The sequence below is a fragment of the Tachypleus tridentatus genome, chromosome 3, assembly GCF_004210375.1.
Source record: "Tachypleus tridentatus isolate NWPU-2018 chromosome 3, ASM421037v1, whole genome shotgun sequence".
NCBI lineage: Eukaryota > Metazoa > Arthropoda > Merostomata > Xiphosura > Limulidae > Tachypleus > Tachypleus tridentatus.
In genome coordinates, this window is record NC_134827.1 from 21656805 (window position 1) to 21678535 (window position 21731).

At 30.8% G+C, this 21731-nt stretch overlaps 1 protein-coding gene and 1 pseudogene across 2 annotated transcripts in view; both read right to left on the reverse strand.

Moving 5' to 3' along the window:
• LOC143246509 (solute carrier family 23 member 2-like) overlaps positions 1 to 20251 on the reverse strand; it is a 77389-nt pseudogene extending 57138 nt beyond the window's left edge. The window contains exons 1-2 of the transcript XR_013026012.1: positions 20043 to 20251; positions 16725 to 16778 (exon numbers count right to left, since the gene is read on the reverse strand). The product of XR_013026012.1 is annotated as a solute carrier family 23 member 2-like (transcript). The remainder of the gene's footprint in view (positions 1 to 16724; positions 16779 to 20042) is intronic.
• LOC143247874 (solute carrier family 23 member 2-like) lies at positions 1919 to 13722 on the reverse strand. Its single transcript, XM_076496430.1, has 9 exons — positions 13577 to 13722; positions 11843 to 11974; positions 10249 to 10374; positions 7352 to 7472; positions 6555 to 6696; positions 5979 to 6232; positions 5488 to 5761; positions 5075 to 5170; positions 1919 to 2980 (listed from the first exon to the last, which is right to left on the reverse strand). The coding sequence occupies exons 1-9, from the start codon at positions 13720 to 13722 to the stop codon at positions 2724 to 2726; spliced, it is 1548 nt and encodes a 515-aa protein (XP_076352545.1). The 3' UTR covers positions 1919 to 2723.
• Positions 20252 to 21731: the final 1480 nt, after the last annotated feature.

The following is a 21731-nucleotide window of genomic DNA, read 5'->3' on the forward strand; positions in this document are numbered from 1 at the left end:
TTAGAGGGAATAAAAATTCATATATAAACTGCATGTATGAGATACCTACTTAATGTTAAAACATCAAACCTTATGTTAGACAAAGAAGAAAACAACAAAAACGTTTGATCTCAGTAAATAAATTTCTCGCAACGTAGAAGTTGTACTTAGAAATTTCTTTTTCTTTCAAAAGATGACAAACCTCATGTTTGATATTGCGTGACTGAAATATAAAGACGCAATTAACTTATTAACATTTATTTTTACTTTATATGTGATGTATAATCTCGACTTTTATTCAATAGAGTTGCAATTTGTTGTTTTTTTGCGAAATACTTTTAAGAAAAGCATTTTCAGTGAAGTTCTAAAAAGTTGTTTCTGAAAGCATTTACTAACTATCGCCCAGCAATTTTCAACAAAATATCTGTGGTATAAATATCTCTTGACGGTTGGTATGGGTATTAACATTTATACTAATAAAGCAGATAACAACGTTTCAACCTTCTTAGGTCATCTTCAGGTTAACTGTCTTTGGTAATGCATAAAGGTAATTCAGAATACAGTTTATTCAGATACAAATAACGTTATGGATCAAATATGTCAATTACGTTTGAAATTAATAAATCCATTCGTTATCATAGTGTATTTGTAAAACACTTTGATTTCTTTCTTCACATGTTAAAAGCTCTGTGGCAAATGAAGAATCTTGACTATTGTTTTCAGTTATTTTTTTGGAGAATGTGCTGTCATTACTTGTAACAATTGCTCGAGTGCTTAGTTTTATTGTATTTTAATTGGCAAGTAAAGTAGTATTGGAAAATGATATTTTCTCTAAAATTGTTCCTTACAAATAATTTCTACATACACGCATAAAACATTTACAATTGCGTAGTTTTCATTGTGTTTTAATTTGCCAATAAAGTTTTTTAGTTAGTCCAATATAACAATCTTCTATCACTATTTCTAAATATTTCAATTGAGTTTTACTACATTTTAAACGTTTTAGAACGGAACTAACTTAAAACAGAATTTTAAATACTTTGTTAAACCTCTCTTGCTTGCTTGTGAATAGAAAAAAAACAACAAACAAACAACAAAAATACATCATTGAAGTGTTTTGAGATGAATAAATGTTTGATAAAAAGAACATTTTCTGTATTATCTAATTTCCGGAAAGTATATAACCCTAATGTATGTTGAAATATATATGAAATTCATCAGTTTTTTTTTTTTTAAATCATAGTCATTTGTTTAAAAGAGTCCTTTCACCTAAATGTGATATTTTACTATTGTGACAATAGTGTTGGCCATTTATTTCTAAACGGTAAAATAAAATTACATGATTTATTTCAGAAGAATTATTGCACTATAAAACGTATGAATTATTAGAAAATCTTGCAGGCATAGTTGTGAGTTCAGTTTGGTTATGATGTTTTATGACTAACACTTTGATATTTATGTTTGTAAATAATATACTTATTAATATAGAAACAATAAGTTTTGAAACATTTTATAATTTTTGTTAATTAGGTCAAGTTTGTAGATGCCTGAATATATCTTAAACATGAGATATTATTGAACGACATAATCCTTAATTGAACTAAAAATATTTTATTTTTGCAAAAGTGTAATTTATTGAATAAATTATATTTAAATTTGTTTATTTCAGTATTTTTCATCTATTTAGTTCTTACATCATAGCACCATTATTGCTGCCTGATATCACTAAAATGAAGCACTCTTGATGTTGGTACTAAATATCCATATATTAACGACCGTAGTCAGGTAGTTATTCACATGAACCACTTTTACCTTCTTTATTGCTTTAAATGATCTCCAATTTTCACTTTAAATGACATTAAAAATAAGTGCAAATGGTTTCAAATGTTTTTCTATTTAAACTAACGTAAGATAATGAACTACACGGTCACTCCCATGATTGCAGCGACAAATGCTGACAAAGGTTTCAACATTTCTTTAAAATCAAAATCCCTTTATTTAACGAAACATGAAGACATGTATAATACTTAATGATCAAATTAGTTATATTTAATCGCGTAGATCAGTTTATATTTAAACTTAGTAATATGATCAAAGTTCACTACATTCAAAACAATATTATAAAGCAAAAACTATCTAAGTAAAATGATTAGATTTATAGTTCCGATTTTCAAGTATTAAACCAAAATTTTATATAGAGTTGTTAGAGTTTAAAAGATAGCTGTACATTGTGATTATACTAACAACGATCAAAATGTCATAAAATAGTAACATGTAAAGTTTGTCTTGGAAGCAGGAAATCATTCATTAGGTTTTGTTACACGTGGTGTGAAACTGGTGACAGAGAGTTAAACCTTCCAAAGGTTTCATAGGTATATATCAAATAATATGAATTAGCCTTAAATATGTCTTTTCATTTTGCTTTTCGTGTAGTTGTATTACAAAGCATACCTATTTAACTATCATTAAAATAACTGTTAATCAAACTAATGAAGGTAAAATGAAAATCGTCTTTATTCAGTAGAAGATATTTACTAAGCTACTGTTGCGTTTTGTTTCAGTCTTGTCTGTCAACAATATATCAAATCACGGATGATGTACAAACTGATAAACACTTATGGTGACATTTCTGCAAATGTCGTATGTGAAAAGATGATCACGGCATGTTTTTACTTTCAACAGTTCTTGTTGCAACTGTTATAACTTATAAAAGGATGATAACATTTTTTTTGTACTTTCGACAATCAGTCGATGTTACGATTACAATTGATTTGAGGTATAATTTTTTTAAACAATGATCTTACACTACCAAATAAACTATTCTGATTGTATGTTGGACTGATAGGAATGTACTTCAAAATTTTATATCTTTTAATTAGGTTCATGCCGAATGGGAGGTCATAGGTTGGAGGTGACAACAATGTCACTTGATCACCCTCAGATCCATTAAGTTCAAGGCCTTGCTTTCTCCATTTTATAAGTCCTCTTTCTTCGTCTGTTCCTGAAATTCATACATTTTTATTATATATTTTTAGCTTTGAGAGTAACTTCAATGTTGTTTTTTTTACTGATGTATTTGGAAAGATGTTTATTGATTTATATCTAATATTACATTTATTTTTAAAAGACATAATATATTTTCTCCTGTTTCTCATCTGTAGGTTGTAAATATTAAACACATGATATACAGGTCGTTCTATAGACTTGACACTTGGTAACAAAAAAGAACGAAACAGACTTTCTTCGATTCTATATCTGTGTTCAGTACAAATACGACATAATACACGAAAAACAGAAATATGGATAAAATTAGTGTCTTATATGAAAGAAGTTATTTTAACTTTTCATTTTTTTATTATTATGTACAAAGCTGCTATACAATGAACTATCTACACTGTGTCTACTAAACATATTGAAACCTGATTTTTAGCTTTTTTAACAATCAGACTTAGTGCCTTTGGGCCTTTCAAGTTCTATTTTACTGTAACATAAAATGAATATTATGTGAAACAACGCTGAAGAAATTTCGTAAACATTTTATAAATACTTTTGTTGATGTTTTCAAAGGATATATTTTTAATGAAAAAATTAAGAATCAAAATTACTGTTAGCAAAGAACTACAAATACAGAACAATATACTAAACAACACGAAACAACGAGTAAAACACACAGTATTCCATTGTACGAACTTTCATAAGGAAAGTTTCTAAATCGTCTAATGTCAAATTAATGATGGAATCAGTTATAACTTATTGTTTTATTTTAGTGATCGTCTTGTGATGTTCATATCTGTATTCCACCAGTAAAATTTTCATTCTTATTCTGGACCATAAATTCAAATTACAGAAGAACCTTCAATCAGTACTGATGTGTATTCCTATCATTATCTTTTTGTTCATGTGTTAAAATCCCCCCATTTGATTGATGTCTTTACAAGATGGAGTATGATCGACGTTTTACGCCGTGTTAACATCAATTTATATAAAGCCCTCCAAGAGGCTTATAGAAATCTAAGTTGCTAAAACTCCTGATTTGATACTCATAACAACTACTGCATAGAAGGCCCATTGTGTACCTTAGTGATTAATATCAGCAACAGAAACAAATTTTTAGACAATGGTAACATGTTTATATATACTTTATCGTAGTGGATTCTTAATTGATGTGTTTTATGTTTAGGCTTTCTAGATTGCAGAAATTTTTATCGTTTCCAAGACGTTTCGTTTCTGCAGCCATTGTAGTCGTTCTTATTATAATATTAAAAGGCATTAATCTCCTGTAGGACTTTGAAATAGTTTGTTTGGAACTAAGCACAATGCTACACCACTGACATCGATACCCAGTTTCTAGCAAGCAACTGAAAAGTAACTGAATATTTTAAGGCTGAATATAATATAAACCCCTAACATAATATTTTAACGGAGTTACATATCTCATTGCCATTTGTTTGGTTTATTCTCGTACTCTCGACAGAATGATCCATTATCTGGTATGGAATTGTCTATCAGAAACGCAATGAGTCCGCAGCCACACTCTCTGGGGCTTTCAAATATTAACCTTCAAAATATTTTGAGAATTTCATTTTTATTTTCAGAGCAAGTTAACTAAGGTATATATAATTATCACATTGTCTATCGTTATACTAAATATTATATCATTACATCATAACTTGATTTAAACAGCCCGGAGACTGTATTCTGAAGTTAGCAGGCTAAAATGGAGGGAGTGTGTTTTACTTATAGCAAAGCTGCTTCGAGCTATCTGCTGAGTCCACCCAGAGGAATCGAACCCCTGATTTTAACGTTGTAAGTTCGTAAGCCTACCGCTGTATTAGATGGAGAACCGGTTAAAATGGAAATAGGTTAATCAATTGTCAGGAAAGTTATGCTACAAATGGAAGCTTTTTTTTTTGTTTTGAAAGTTACGCAGAATAAAATTGTAATGTTTTATGCAGATACTGTAAGCTACAAAAATAACTAAATTTTTCGAGTCTTAATATAACATAAATCGCTAAAATAATATTTTAACGGAGTAACATATCACATTGCCATATGTTTGGTTTATTCATGAACTCTCGACGAAATGATCCCTTACCTGGTATGGAATTGTCTAACACAAACGCAATGAGTCCACCAACAAATACACTGGTGTTCAAAAGAACTGTAATGAGTTGGTTTGCTACGTCATTCCCTAAACGAAACAAAATAAATAATTTAAAAATAACTTACATTAAGGTTTATCAATCTGTTGTAACTTAAAGAATATTTTATAAACTGGTGATCTGGTTCTCTGATAATTAGATAACTCTCAACCATCTTTTAATGTTACAAGAATTTTCCATTTTGTGTGACACAAACCACTATTATATATTTTTAAATACTCTATGTTTTGTAACTTTTGCAACATTCAACAGTCTATATAATCTAACAGATGATTTCAGACATAGTTTTATAACGCTCAACAAATTTCCTTCCCCAAACTTCAATCACCTTAATAAATGTACGTACCTACATCAATAGTACCTGGATGACCACTAAACCACTTTGGAATGGTAATCCCCATAAATAAAGAAAATCCAAGGATAAAAATATTTCTCGATGAGTGAAGATCGATAAATTGTACATTGGATAGTCCAGCTCCCGTAACCAATGCAAACATAACACATATGTTTCCACCAATAATGGGCTCAGGAATTAAGTTTAAGAAGGCTCCAAACTTCCCCAGAACTGCAAAAATCATCATGGTGACAGCACTATACTGAATAACCCGTCGACTAGCCACCTATCAGTATGAAAGTCAAGCAAATGAAAAAGTGTACTGAGTTTTACGATTCTAAAATATCTCCCGTTACTACATATACACGTGTTTAAATTTCCAAAATATCAGCAGTTATGTTATACATACATATATCACAATAATACAACAAGTTTAAGCAATTAACAGTAATAAACAAAATTGAAATGCAAATCTACTTTGTAAGGGCAGCACATGGGTATACTTTTGTTATCCCGATTGCTCCAATGTTTTGACTATAAGAAGTCATTCCACATCCAGATCCCCAAATTCCAGAGATGATACAGGAAATTCCTTCTGCAAATATTCCACGATTTATTGCGCTAGGTGGAGGAGGAAGTGCACAAGCTAGTCGGACGCATGCGTAGTAATCTCCTATTGATTCTAATACAGATGCTAATATTCCTGCAAACATTCCCAAAACAGAACTGATGGTGACTGTTGGTAAACCCCACTGTCCTGAAAGACCAAAATGAAAATATAAATTATCTACCCTTTTTTGAAATGTAACATTCTTAAAATACGTATCGACTGCTTTAATAAAACACATGTACAGTAGAACATAAAACTGATACATCTTTCACATTGTTACTTTTTATTAGTATAATATTGATTTAAACGTAATATATGTTTAAAAGGGATTTAAACAAATTAGTTTCATTATAACTGAACGAATAACACGGTTGTATATTAAAAGAATTGAGCAACGGATAACTTTGTAAATTCCCCACGTAAATAAAAAAAAATCTAAATTTCAATGGTTATATTTATAACTACTTACCAGGATAAGGAAATCTAAACCAAGGACTGGAATACATCGTCTGTACACGAAGATCAGTTCTGGCTGAGTTAGTTGGTCCCAGAGCATCTGCAGCAGTTAGTATGAAGCAAATAACCCACGCAGTAACTACTGTAAGTATGACCTGCAAGTAGTCTTGGAGTTACTTCTTATTCATCATTAAGATTACATCGCTCACCATTATACATTTGTTGTACTTTTACTTTTAGTATTAATCTCTCAAATAAACCATAAAGCAATAAATTAGCATTTAAATTTATTCCAGTGGATATTGGTTTAGATAGAAGACTAGGAACAATACCTTCTGAATATGTAAAAAATGAAATACTTGACATTTAATATGTAGTTGACATGAACTCTTTTGTACGAAATAAAAATAATATGAAAAATACAGTTTTTTTATAATACAAACACGTGATACATAAAAATTAAACAAATTTAAAGTTCTTTATCTTCAAATGTTGCTTTAATATTTATGTCGTACAGCAAATACAAATTTGTGTATCTTTCTCTTGTGGTACTTGTTTCATAATACGTTTGTTGTGTTTTCTACTTCTTTTATCGCGCTACCTAAGAACAGTAACAGCCATCTATGTTTAGGTTCATTTTCTTAAAAGCTTTTTTTTGGGTGGGATGAAAGTTACAACAAAACATTTTTAAGTAACTCTTAGTTGTTTGGATAATATTACTTTTTTCACAAAACTATTTATAATTGAGGCTTTTGTGTGTTTTTAGAAAAGCTGATATGTGTGTGAACAGTATTTTAAGCCTTTACTCACTGGAAAAAGCTTGAAAACTGGGAGTTTTTCGATCTTCCATCCTCTTTCTCTACTGCAGCTACATCCAGGAATATTAATATTTTGGAGGTACTGAGAAAAGAGCACAAGAAGTAAAATTGTTCTGAAAACAAACAATAACAAGATACAGTTATCTCAATACAGTGTTGTTAGAAGACTGAATACTAAACTGGAAAAACTACTTACTGTAACGTATTTCGTATGATTGTTTAACAGCAATAATTAATATAAGTTTGATTTTAGCAGTTAATATTGTGATTATTAACCCTTTCATAGTGTTAAGCGTAGGGTAAGTTAATGATTACACTGGGGAACACTCATTTTGTTGCATTTAAAAAAAGACCTTTCTATAGTCAATTTGAGTGTGTTGATTTCAAATCTGAAGTCAGTTTTTGTCTGCAAGCTACAGATTTTATGCAATTTGACATTTTTATTTATTTTTAATGTTTCGTTATTATAGGAAATTATAGGAATAGCTTATCAATTTGTTTGTGTATTTTATTCAGGTAGGAATTTGCGTTTGTAACTTTTGCGTTTGTACACTTCATCTGGACAATCTCGTTTGATGCTCCAGCAGTAGTCAGCCATCATACTTTTGTCCCAGCGCCCTTGGTCGCGTTCTTCCATGACCTTTAGGTCTTGGTGGAATCGTTCTCCTTGTTCGTCACTCATAGCCTCCAGGTTGTCAAGGAACTTATCAAGGTGGCTGTTCAAAAAATGGACGTGAAAATGCTTATACATGGTTTTCGCAAGTTCACATTTGTACAATTTCATTAACCTCAAATTGCATACAAACTAGAGCTTGTAGAGAAAAAACTAATTTCAGATTTGAAATCAGCGCCTAAAACTCCTTCAGAATCAGTTAAAATATCCAATGCATCTCAAAGTTACTGAAAAAGTGTTCCCCAGTGTTATCTATAATGTTAGGGAGAAATCGTCTTTCTCTGTATCCCTTCAAAACAGTATTTGCCTTGATTGTCTGTATATCGTTTTTCAGAGAGAAATTTCTATTTTTCTAGTGATTATAAAACAACAGTAATTCATACGTGAAATATGATTTGTGGTATTTTGTATGTAAGGCGTCTAAAGCATCTCATTTCAACGATCAGCCTTCATACTGATATTCCACTTTCCCTGATGTTTTTCGGTCTTGGAATCAGATAGATTGAGCATTGCTTCTTTATACAATGCTGATATCATGCTTTGCTGTACCATTAACCCAAAAAGTATGGGAACTTTGTTGAACGGTTTCTTCACCCAGCAACATTCAAATATTTTTTTATTATCCACAATGTTTCCAGCCATGTTCTTTGTACTTCACCTTATAAAAAAGTTCGACATTTTCATATGTTTCCATCAACTGAATCAGAAATAAGAACAGAAACACATATATTACCATTGTATAGGAGAACACCTTGTAGATTTCTTTTGGTGGAATTAATTAACAGTCGCCACTCACTTAGATCATAAAGTGCAGCTCCTAACATTGGTGTCAATTCAGCAATATTGTTGCAATTAAGAAGTAAGCCTTTTGGCGAAAAGAAAGGTATAATCGGTTTCTCACGAATTCTGTACCTGCAAAAGTACATCTTTAGAGAAAATAAGTTCTTAGCCGAAAGTTTGGACTCCAGAATCTATGAATATCCAAATCCCTCGTGAAATCACTGACATAACCAGATATTTCAGGTTGAATAGCGTCTCTATCATAATTTCTATTAACATCAGATACAGAATCACATGAAACTGTATGAAGAGTCTCTGATGGAGGACGAACAGGTTCATCAACATCGCCTGTTGGCCTTAAAGCAGAATGAAGGTTCGGATGAGAAATATCCTTTACGTTTCGAGAGTTGTAGACTTGTACGACCAATGATAAAAATAGCAGTCATTACTGTGGTTTTAGGCTTACACCAGACCACTGGAATTCCGAAAGGTTAAGACTTTCTCTTACTTTTAATTCATTATCTCACCTCTTCGACGCAAATGGCACAAATTTCTCTTAAGACCCATTATTTGTCGTAAAATGCCTCTTTGACGAATCCTGTGATGTTTCTTCTTAGTGTCTTTCCTACACCTTTACCACAAATATCTTTGAGTGATTTACGCAACCTCTTGTTTCCACAGAGACGGATAAGTAATATTCAAAATTAAAAATAATGTTGTTGTTGTTTTGAATTAAGTACAAAGCTACACAATGGGCTATCTGGGCTCTGCCCACCACGGGTATATAAACCCGGTTTATAGCGTTGTAAGTCCGCAGACATACCGCTGAACCACTGGTATTCAGAATAAGTCAATCAATGTAAAATTTCAAGAAACCAATCAAGAAGGGCCCGGCATGGCCAAGTGTGTTAAGGCGTTCGACTCGTAATCTGAGGGTCGCGGGTTCGAATCCCGGTCGCCCCAAATATGCTTGCCCTTTCAGCCGTGGCGGCGGTATAATGTGACGGTCAATCCCACTTTTCGTTGGTGAAAGAGTAGCCCAAGAGTTGGCGGTGGGTGGTGATGACTAGCTGCTTTCCCTCTAGTCTTACACTGCTAAATTAGGGACGGCTAGCGCAAATAGCTTTCGAGTAGCTTTGCGCGAAATTCAAAAAACAAAACTATCCAAGAATTTAGCGCAAATAGCTCGAGTATTGCAAATTACAAAAATCCAAGAATTTGCTGTATTGCAAATATAGAAAGCTTAAGCTTCCAAAAGATCGACCATTTATACTTATTACTAGAATACTCTCATGATTTACTTATTACAAATTAATGTTATCACATTTCATGTTTAATGTGTTTACTAAGTCTTAAATAGACAATAACAGATAAAATAAAATTAATATTCGTAAACTATCAATAAGAAAAAAAGTCCATTGTAGTACAAGACTTACATAAATGCTATTCCCCAGTTCTTACTAGCTGAAGAAGCTGCTTCTTCAAAAGTGAAAGTCCTATCAACGAGATGGTAGGGACGATAACTAATGGTGTTAACCACTGAAGTATTATTCCTATTACCCCTGAAAGTCCAATAACTATTTCAAAGATTGATGCCACAATGATAGCGCCTTGTATCTAGAAAATATAAGAAAAACGATATTTTAATATCTGCAAATATATATTATAGTTTATTTCAGATAAATAATTAGTTAAGTGTCTCTCACATTTATTTTAGGAAGTATTCGAAAATGTAAAAAAAAAGTAATTAGACGTTTCTCTCTCTGAAAAGGAAATCCTAATTTTATTAGAAAATAACTGCATGATCAACGTGATTAATTTTCTTGTTTTCTAATGAAGTGTTTATAACAACTTCATTTAGTAAAAAATATCTGAAATGCATATTTAAATCTGGGTTTAAATCCGTCACAGAGACTTAAACAGGATTTTTATTTCAGTATTTAATAGACTGCTTAATTTTTTCGCTGATATATAAAAAAATATATAAAAAATACAGAATGTGACGAATTTAGAGCTTTACATTTTGCTTTGTTTGTTTCGTTTGAATTTCTACCAAAGTTATGTGCACTAGCTTTCATAAATTTAATTTTGAAAGACAAGAAGGAAGGCCGATATTCATCACCACCCACTGAAAACCCTTGGGATACTCTTTTATCTACGAATAGTGGGATTCATTGCCACATTATAATAATCAAACGGCTGAAGGAACAGCATGTTTGGTGAAATGAGAATTCAAACCTGCAACCCTCAGATTGCGAGTCACGCTCCCTAACCACGTATCCATGCCAGGCCATTACTTATTGCATTTAAAGCGAATAAAGGAAATACTGGTATACATTTACTTTTACATTTATGACTTTTCACTTCAGTGCATGTAACATATATTTCTAAATATGTAATGCGAATAACCTGTATTGTCACTAATTTTTTAGAAGATTCTCGATCATAAGAATCAACACTGTACGACATGTAAATTTAAAATAGAAGTGATTGCCAATATTACTGCCCACCGAATTATTGATAGTATCGCCTAATGAGTAAAAAAATGAATATAATAATATATTATTTTAGTGATAAGTTTTATTACGTTAACGTAAAAACCTGCAACTCTGATGAATGTAAAGTCTGTGATGCTGAACTACTTCTTATTACAACAATAATGAATTGTACTAGTTTCTCCAAATCTCCGTCGTTAACACTAACATTCTTATTAATTTCCAGGTATACTCATTAAGTGATGTCGAGAAAACCCACTTGTAAAGAAATATATATGCAAAAACGGCTCGTTTGGGTTGAGAAAATATTTTGCATTCGCTCTTCTACGTAAAATATTTTCTCAACCCAAACAAGCCGTTTTGGCATATATATACTCATTCAGTAGCAGATCAGAAATAAATAATTTAGGATTTCAAGACAGTAATTATTTTACGTTTCCGGTAATTAATAAACTCCTTATTTCTTATGTCGGATACAAAATATTTCAAAAAACCTGTTTTGATATAATTTCTCACCTCTCTCATTCGGATTTGCCAGATTTCTTGTAGCTCTTCTTCTGTAGTCGACAACACTTCTTCTTCACTAGGACACTTCCACTGAGTTGAACTCAAAATAGCAAATATCGGAGCCAGAAAGACAAATGACGGACCCTGAATTATCGGAAGTCTATTAAAAAACACTGAATAAGTTTTTGCGTGTAAATACTAAATCAGTTCTGATTATAATTACACAGAGAGTTCAATCGACTGTAAACAATATCAAAACTATCTTTAACATAAGTATATTTACAGAAAAAGATTTGAAACAGGTTCAGGGTTCTATATAAAACTATATTTTTGTCTATTAACCTTTCACCAGACAGCTTCTTTCATATACACAGTTTGTAAACGTTACATCAAAAAGGTTTTCGAATTTCACCAGTTTAATCTAATTATGTCTTATCAGATGACATTGGATTTTGTCAGTAACCATGTAGCGTAATTTAAAGAATGTGAAGAATTTAGAGCTTTACATTTTGCTTTGTTTGTTTTGTTTGAATTTCTCTCAATGTTTTCAAAGATTCCGTGTTCAAAGCTCTCTATTCTTCTTTGTTTCTCACCATACTTCATCTAGAGTAGATGGTAGGATCTTAACGTTTCTTTAAGCAATCCAAAAACGTGGAAATTCATAAACGGTACGCTCGTCTTTATATATATGTCTTCGCAACGAATATCTTTAACGCATTTTTAATTTTCTATTGCACGTGGTAGTGGAAATTAAATGTTAAATAAGGTGCTTGTGTAAGCATCTGTTATATTTCATAGCATTTTTCACACCATTATTGTGTTTGTTCCTAATTAGTAACCTTCTCGTCAATACATTTTCAATAATTTTGTTTTTTTATTTGGAATGAAGTTCAAAGTTACACAATAGGTTATCTGTGCTGTACGTGCCACGGGTATCGAAACTTGATTTCTAGTGGTGCGAATACATATATTTCCTGCTGTGCCACTTGGAGATTTTTGACTGAAAAAATTTAATTATTGGAAAAGACCACTGCTCCACTTTCAACATTTGAAATGTCTATTTTTTGTTGTTAACTGAATTTCCAGTTAGATATTGAGCTCGACTGGCAGTCTGAGGGTCGCGGGTTCGAGTCTTCGTCACATCAAATATACTCCCCTATTCAGCTATAGGTGCGCTATAAGGTAACGGTCAATTCCACTATTCGTTGATAAAAAATAGCTCAATAATCTGCAAATGGTGGAGATGACTAGGTGCTTTCTCTTACACTTATGAAATAGGGAACCTTAGCGAAGATAGCCCTCGTGCAGCTTTGCGAGATATTCCAAATAAATAAACAAAAAACTTTATCTAGGTCATCAACTCACGAGGATATCACGATCGTATTAATTCTAGATCCTTAAACCGAAAATAGTTGAATAAACTAAACGTATAAATATCTGCATTGTAAATGTCTGTGATAAACAACGGACTTTGCCAGAGGACTGCGCATAAATGTTAAAGTAAATTTAATAAAACTTTATTGTAACATAACACATTCTGTAGCATAAAATAACTATATTTCTTTAGAAAGTATTGGCCGGATTTCTCTCATTTTCATATTTGAACATAAGTTAATAAATAGAGTTGTTGTATAATTTCGCGATTCAATACGTCAGTGTAAGTACAAAACAAGGACATCATTCCGAAAACTACAGTTTTATGATATTTCAAATGTCTCACACTTTATGCCTATAAAGTTAGACATATGACTTAGGCTCTTACCTTGTACCGAATGTTGACTGGATTAGGGACCCTAAACCTGACACAAAAAATAATGTTGATGTTATGTAGCCTCTAGCAGGGTCAGATTCTTGGATGCAGAGCTTTGGTGTGACTAAGTAAGAATATGCCACAGTCGACCCGAACATCATCAGATATTGCTATTATTACAAAACCAATAAACACCGTTTCTTATTCATATTTCAATCAAATACTACTTCATAACCGTTCTTAGCAATAAAAAAAGTGTAAGGTACTTTAATTAAACTCTAATAAAGGGAACTTTACGTTGGTGTTTCAACATCATGCAACAATAAACATATTAATTTATATACATTATAATTAAAATGGCAACTGTTACGTTGGTTGTTTGCTTTATAATGTTAACTGATACAATTTAACCATCTTTCACTAGCTCAAGAAATATAATAATAATCAGTTACACTGGTATGAGATATTATGTTAAGCCTATTATATTTTATAAAATTGCATTCTTAATATAGACCTTTATGGATTATTACAAACTATATGAATATATAAGAACATTATTTCAATCTCATTAACACAGTCGACCATCCTTTGATTGAATGAAACTCGTAATCTTCAACAAATACGACGAAAATAGTACAGTTGAAGATCTGTAATTATAAAACATTTGCAGTATATTCTGTGATCTTTGCTCGAATTTTCCTTATTTTCTCATTTCCACAATTGGCGTTTAAACTAAGCTTTCTTAGGGGCTTTACATACTAGATAAATAAATTCTGGTTTATTTGAAAACATCTCCACGCTAGTACAGCAGTCAGTCTTCGGATTTACAACGATACAATCAGGAGATCGATTTTCCCCTGTGCGCTCAGCAGATAGCCCGATGTGGCTTTGCTATAAGAAAACACACACCATTTGGAAAAAATGTTTACGCGATTAAACAAACAAATTAACATAGACAAAACTTCATTTAATGAAACTACATGTAAAATAAATAATAAAGTATAATAATTGTACTTAGAATAGTGCACAGTGTATGCAATAGTTGAGAGAGCTCGGTGAATGACACGCTTTTATGAGTTGAAACAAAGAAACTCACATCAACAAAGAATAAGGCCCGTACTATGATAATGTTTTGTGATATTTGTATTTCATTATAAATATATCTATCGATAAATCAAAGAACTAATTATATCCTGTTATCTGACAAAGGAGAATTATTCAACGAGATACCTTCAGAAACACGAACAATTCAAAATATTGGTATATCTTCAGTTAAAGATAGATGTTTCACTAAAAAGCTATATTAAAACTCAAAGTAAAACGTTTTGTATTAAAAAAAATATTTGTGTGAAGTCTGGTAACACTAAAGAGAAACAAAGAAAAGATCAATATAAGCTCTGTAGTAACGGGAAACAGTAGAATATTTCACTTCTTTATGGTTTATAATTTTATAGTAAAGTTAAGAAGCAGAAAACTAAAATATAGAAACCGGTAGTAAGAATACAGAGGAAAGTGACTTTTCAAAATAAAGTTTGTTTAAAACTATATTTAGAAACATAAACAATGTTAATGTTGGAAAGAAAAATTGCATTAATCAAGGAAATACTAATGTTAAAGTGAAATGTTGCAGTAGAAACATCATATTTACAGCTGAGATATTCTTTTAAAGCAGTATTGGAACAAAGAAATAAACGATTCACTGAGTGAAATTCGCTATCAATAACATATGGTACTGTAAAAATAATACGAAATATTTAGATAATTTGTGTTAATAAACCTCATCATCATCGTTAAACATGACGAGTATCATCAACAGGTGAGTCTTGTGAGGATGAATAAATGTAGAATTGTTTAATGAAGAATAATAATTATAACATATAATAAGATTTTATATGTGTTTAATCACTTTAAATATTATTTATTCAAGTAATACTACATAATAAGATAACTACATTAAAATTCGTATTCTCACCTGGATCCCAAGTACGAAACACAGGTACCAACGAGGAACTTCATCCACTGTGTATAAGATGTCACCCCTGTCTTTGGGCTGCACTACACACTCCTATTTATTGTAAAATAATGAATTGGATTCCTTAAAACTTAGACAATGAAGTGATTTGAAGTAACTTTAGTGGTATATGTACCACTTTTACGTAAAGAAACTCATATTTCTTAAAGCTAATTTTGTGTTTCTATAACTTATTGTCAGAGATTTACTACAGTATACCAATTTAAATTTATATTTAAAAATGTACACAACTTATACCGTTAAACCTGTATTGCAAAATTCCCGTCTATTCACTGAATGTGTAGATGATTCTCGACTGTAAGATTCAACAATAAATGTGTGTACTTTAACATTAACGTTCTGTTCATATACTCACACCACGCCTATAAATGTAACAAACGCTTGACGTCATAAGACAGTATATGGTAATATTTTGCTTGGGTTCGTGTAATATAAACCTCGTAAACCAAAACTGTGATTAACACTAACTAATCGATAACATCAGATATCTCACCAGGAATGTTTATAGATTTTGAATATAAGAAACCATTTAACTTCAGGGGATTCACATCGGACATAACTATTTTTATATATTTCTCAGCGGTGAAAAACTCGACGTGTGAAAAGCAAATAACAAAGAATTAGCTTTATGTTAAGTGAATCGTATCTGCATCAACTTGAACTATGTTCTTTTATCATGGTCTGAAAGTCTCGCTTTTATTTGCAAGTTTTGAAAATCTCTGTAGGTTAATAATTATTTGTAATACCAATTATTGTACATTTTGTTATTGATATATATTAAAATATATTTTTATTACAAAAACTATCTGTATTAATTTTCAGATAGCCCTCGTGTAGCTTTTGGCGAAATTCAAAACAAACCAAACCAAGTACTTTAACTTGAGTGTCTTTTCGTTTCGTTACGAAGAAAGCATACGATTGGCTGAAAGTTAATTCAATTATTTTTTTAATATTCTTTCCTAAACAAACAAAAAAACCAAATAAGCTATTAGAAAAACTTGTCAAATATAACTTGGAATTATTATAGTTGATAATGTCTGTTAGAGCTAAGACATTTAATCAAATTGTATAAAAACTATTCCATTTGTGAACTATTTTGTAATATCTCTACATCAATTTGTTTCTTACCTCAGGTTCATCGACTGTTATCTGGATTTCATTTTCTGCGATTATTGTTTCGTCCTACGAATGAATAGATATAATTTCAACATGTAAAACAAACTTAGAAAATTTTCATTGTCTTCTGCCAAACCTGTTATTCATTGTATTGTTCTACTTTTTAATATGTATGTACATAAACATCCCAGCATTCAAAACAAATGTTTTATCGAACTTTATGTTTTTTTTAAATGTATAATAACATTTAATAAAACCTCTACTGGCCAATAAAGTGAGAATATTTATACCGTGGCCCTTTTTTTTAACAAATTCAACGCAATGTTTACAACGTACTACATTTTTTAATGTAAAATTTGATAAAATTAAAATTAACAGGTACAACACAAATACATCCCAGGCTTGTATTTCTAAAGCAGGTGTTTTAACATTTCTTTGGGAGGCATAATACTCAATTTAAATGTTTGATTATCAGCATTTTAAATGTAAATAGATACAAACTTTTGATTTGTAAGTTAATATTTAAGTATTAAAATAACCTTAACATCATACTTGTATTTTTTTCCAATTTGTTCATAGTTTCAACTTTTAACACTTCATAACACTCCTCATTTCTAATTAACCAAATCATTTACAATACTATGCAGTAGTGCGTTATCAGTCAGTAGACTCTAAAATGACGTTAATAAAGAAAGCTAAAAGTTATAGGTTGATGCTGTTGCGACGTCAGATACAAATACACATGCCATGAAATAGGAAAATACTTAAAAACTTTGTAGGTTACTAGTGTGAGATGAGAATTTCAAAAACTAGATATACATATTTGTTACTATTCATTTTGGTCTAATTTATTTTTAAAACAGACTAATTCAAATGACGCTGCAAATGTACATTTATTTTTTTTTAAATATATCTTAATCTTTTACTGAAGTTTTTATGATATTAAAATAAACAAAAAAGCAAAATAACAAAGTTTCTAACAAATGCTCTAGGGTAACATATGATGACATGTAATAAACATGATAAGGTTCTCAGTCGTATTAACAGATTGCTAAATTAATGTCAACACTACGCAAATGTAAAAGTATCTAGATTCGTAAAGCTAACTACTACATGTTGTTGATTTTCAAAATATTTAGAAAATATTGTTATCTGGGATAATATTCGGTTCTTTACTAACTTACCTTTGCTGATTTTCAAATAGAGTAACTAGAAAAATATTCAGTTTCTTGGAAAATATAAATAATCAACAAATTGCGATAAAACAGTTGAGGTATCTTTATTTTGCAAACTAATCTTATCACATCTTACGAAAACTATAAACAGAATAATAAACACTGTAAACTGTATTGTATGTCATTAAACGCCATGCCCAGAACCTGAAAGCACCAACAACTAACAACTTTGTAAAGGTGAAACTATCAAAAAATTTTAATCATTGCACAAAAATTATTCAAAATTTACAGAAAAAACTACTTAAGCGTTGTTGAACACGCAATTCAAAGAACTAAATAACTTAGAGATACAAATAATGAACTTCGCCCATCAACCGACATGCTGTATTAAACAAGAGATTTAAAAAAGTAGAAAAATGGAAACCAGATTCAAATAACACAAAAAGTCACCATCACACGTCCTCGAACACTGCAACTCAAATAAACACAACATAACCACAGAAAACACTCACACATTTAATAAAGAAACGAACATGAACAAACATAAAATTAAAGAAGCCTTACTTGTACAACAACTCAAGCCCAAAATAAACCAATGCAAAGGAACGCCTTTATACCAATATTTATAAATACAATCCAACATCTAAGCACGCCCTCTACATTCCTACCCTCAGTTACACAATCGCCTTAAAACATGTGGTCAGCTATCGGTCAGTTAGCTCTTCCTTTTTTTGTGAACCTGGTGATGACCGAAGAAGGTCGAAACGTTGTTCGCTCTCTAGTGCTTTCTCTATCCATACCAACCGTTTTTACATATATGTTTTTCTGTACAAGTAAGTTTTTCTCGTCTTCACAAACAAACAAACAAATTATTTATAGTCTTGTTCATAATATTTAGATGTACTACTACGCATTCATACTTTTAAATTTTCAAAACCTGTTTTTTCCGGTTCTTGAATCAACGTTCTTTACAGAGTTATAGCTCGTCATTTTTGTACTTTTTGATTTCATCGAAATACAGGCGTAGTTTTCAGTTGACTTGCTCTCTCTCTCTCTGGTGTTTGGGTATATGTTTATACTCAGGAGGGTCAAGTACACCAGACCTTTTTCTCCTACCCTTACATTGTTGGAATTGACTGATGAATATGTAGTAATATTAACTTTACATTGGTGTTTTGTAATGGCCATGTCCATTTATATTTTTCTATTATTTTTTTAAGTCTAGTACGTAGGTGGCTGTTTTAATTTAGCACTATTTTATTAATTATTATTATTTAAATTTGATTTTATCCAAAGATCAGATGTACAAATTTAACACCCTGGATGTTGATGTGTATTATTATGAATTTATCCATGATTAACAGAGTTCATGATGTATGTTAACATTTGTGGTAGGTATTTCTCGATGTTTTTCATAACTATTTTAATGATTATGTCTGTTAGGTTGTTTTCATTATTTGGATTTGTGTATTTTGTCAATATTTCAGAAAACGTCGAAGTAATGGCATTGGTTAGTGTGTTTTCGATATTCATAGGTGTGGTTTTGTGCATGTTTTCAGTTGTTTCAGGTATGTCTTCATCACTTGTTGATGGTTATTCCTGCATGAATGATGTTTTCTTGACTACTGCAGCATATAAGTTTGTTTGTGTGTTTGTGTTTTGTGGTGTTTGAATAGTAGTTGATTTTGATTGTTCTTGGATTTTGTTTGTTTGTGGCTTGTTCACGTTTGGATTTTTAAGTTCATTTAAGTGTGCCTTAATAGATTAGTTGAATTGCTAAAATAATTTTAAGCGAGATTTGAAAGTATAATAATTATATCAAGGGTAACATTTGTGTAAATAATCCATGAATATGTTTTTCGTATATTTCAATTTTCAATTAAAACTAAACATCCAATAATACTTAACAAGATTCACATGATGTTCGTAAAATGCTATTCATTTTAAAATAACGAAAACAAAGTTTGAAATAAACATTCAAGTTATCTATAACATCTTATTAGTTCTTGCCAAGAATATACACCGAATAAAATTATATACGTAAGACTCGTTTTTTAACAGCCTTACAACGTTGTATAACACACATAGTGTAATGGTTTAATATTCGAAATAAATATGTTTGTTTGTATAAATAAATAAAACTTTATCAACGTACCTTCAATTCGGAAGCCGGATTATCCTGTTCCATGCTTACTAAATATTTTATGAAGGATTTCTGAAGTAATAAATACAGATACTGGCAGGATACGTTGACAACAACTGTCGAACTGTGTACAAAAGTTTCCACCAATCTTCACGCAGTTGTTTACTGAATAAAGTGTACTACGTGTGTTTCATATGCTACGTTCGTGTATCGCTACGAGGTAGGAGGAGCTATAAAAACGTAATATCATCAGATGTGACAAAATTTAAATTTCGTTTAACCTAGAAACAAATGTATCTTGTGGTGATAATTAAAGAGTGTATTTTTTATTGATTTATTTTTATATATTTATTTTAATAACGATGGTTGTTTTAGTTAAATATATTTGAAAATGTATTTAACTTGTATTGTTAAATTACGTCTCTTTTCTAAGTCTTGAAAAGATTCTCGACTGTAAGAATAAACAATGCATTGTAAATACTAGTGACTGCCAGTATCGTTGCCAACTGGAATAAATATCTCTGAACATTTAACGTCATGTGAATCTTGTTTAGTAATATGAATTGTTTAGCATTAATTAAACATTCAAATAAAGGATAAAAATCTTCAACGATTATTTACACAAGTATTTCCTTTGATATAATTATTATACTTTCAAATATTTTGAATTTCGCGCAAAGTTGCACGAGAGCGATCTGTGCTAGCCATCCCTAATTTAGTAGTGTAACACGAGAGAAAGGCAGTTTGTCATCATCACCGCCCACCGCCAACTCTTGGCAACTCTTTACCAACAAATAATGAAATTAACATAATCAAATTATGTAAATAGTAGTAGATGGATAAACGTTATATCATTAGAAGTGACGAAACTCTTTCTCTCAGAATGGAAATTTTAAACCTAAAATAGATTTAGTTTTTGATGAGCGTAAAAAATTGTATTTTTACTTATTTACTGTTATATATTTATTTTCAAATTTACCTTTGTTGTAGTTAAACATATTTTTGAAAATGCACGTAACTTATACCATAAAATGTGTATTTCGAAATGTCCGCCTTTTCTCCAAATCTGTAAAAGATTCTTGAGTGTAAGAATCATCGATGTACTGTGTGCGAATTTAATGTTCTCGTCACTACCAGTATCGTTGGCAAATGTTCCTTTGAGAATATCTTCCGTAGTTTATAAATCCTCACGTTTAAAACAATTGGAAATTGTTGGTTTAATAAAGCTAGTATACTATGAACCTCAAAAGGTATGAGTGTGATAAACGCTTATCAATAGGGACCTTGCAGATATTTGAGCATGAACATTTATAAAATTCGGACATCGCAAACAGTCTAACTTTATTGAATTAACTTTGGACGTTAGTATTTCTACGAGGACATTTTATAACTTCGGCTGTTAATAAATCACGTGAAAGCAGCCAAGAACAGAGAGCTAGCTTCTACCCGTTTATTTAGTGTACTGATATGACTCGAAATTAATTCGTTCATCATAAACCATCGATAAAATATTTAGTTTCAGACTAGAGCGGAGAGTCTTTATTCTTTGCAACTTGGTAAAATATTATATATAAATTATCATTTCTAATTAATATTTGTAATAACTGATATTATGAATTGTGTTATTGTTTGTATATTGAAGTATGTATGTGTCGTTTACTCTTCCTGTAAAATATCATAAATTTGACATATATCTACATT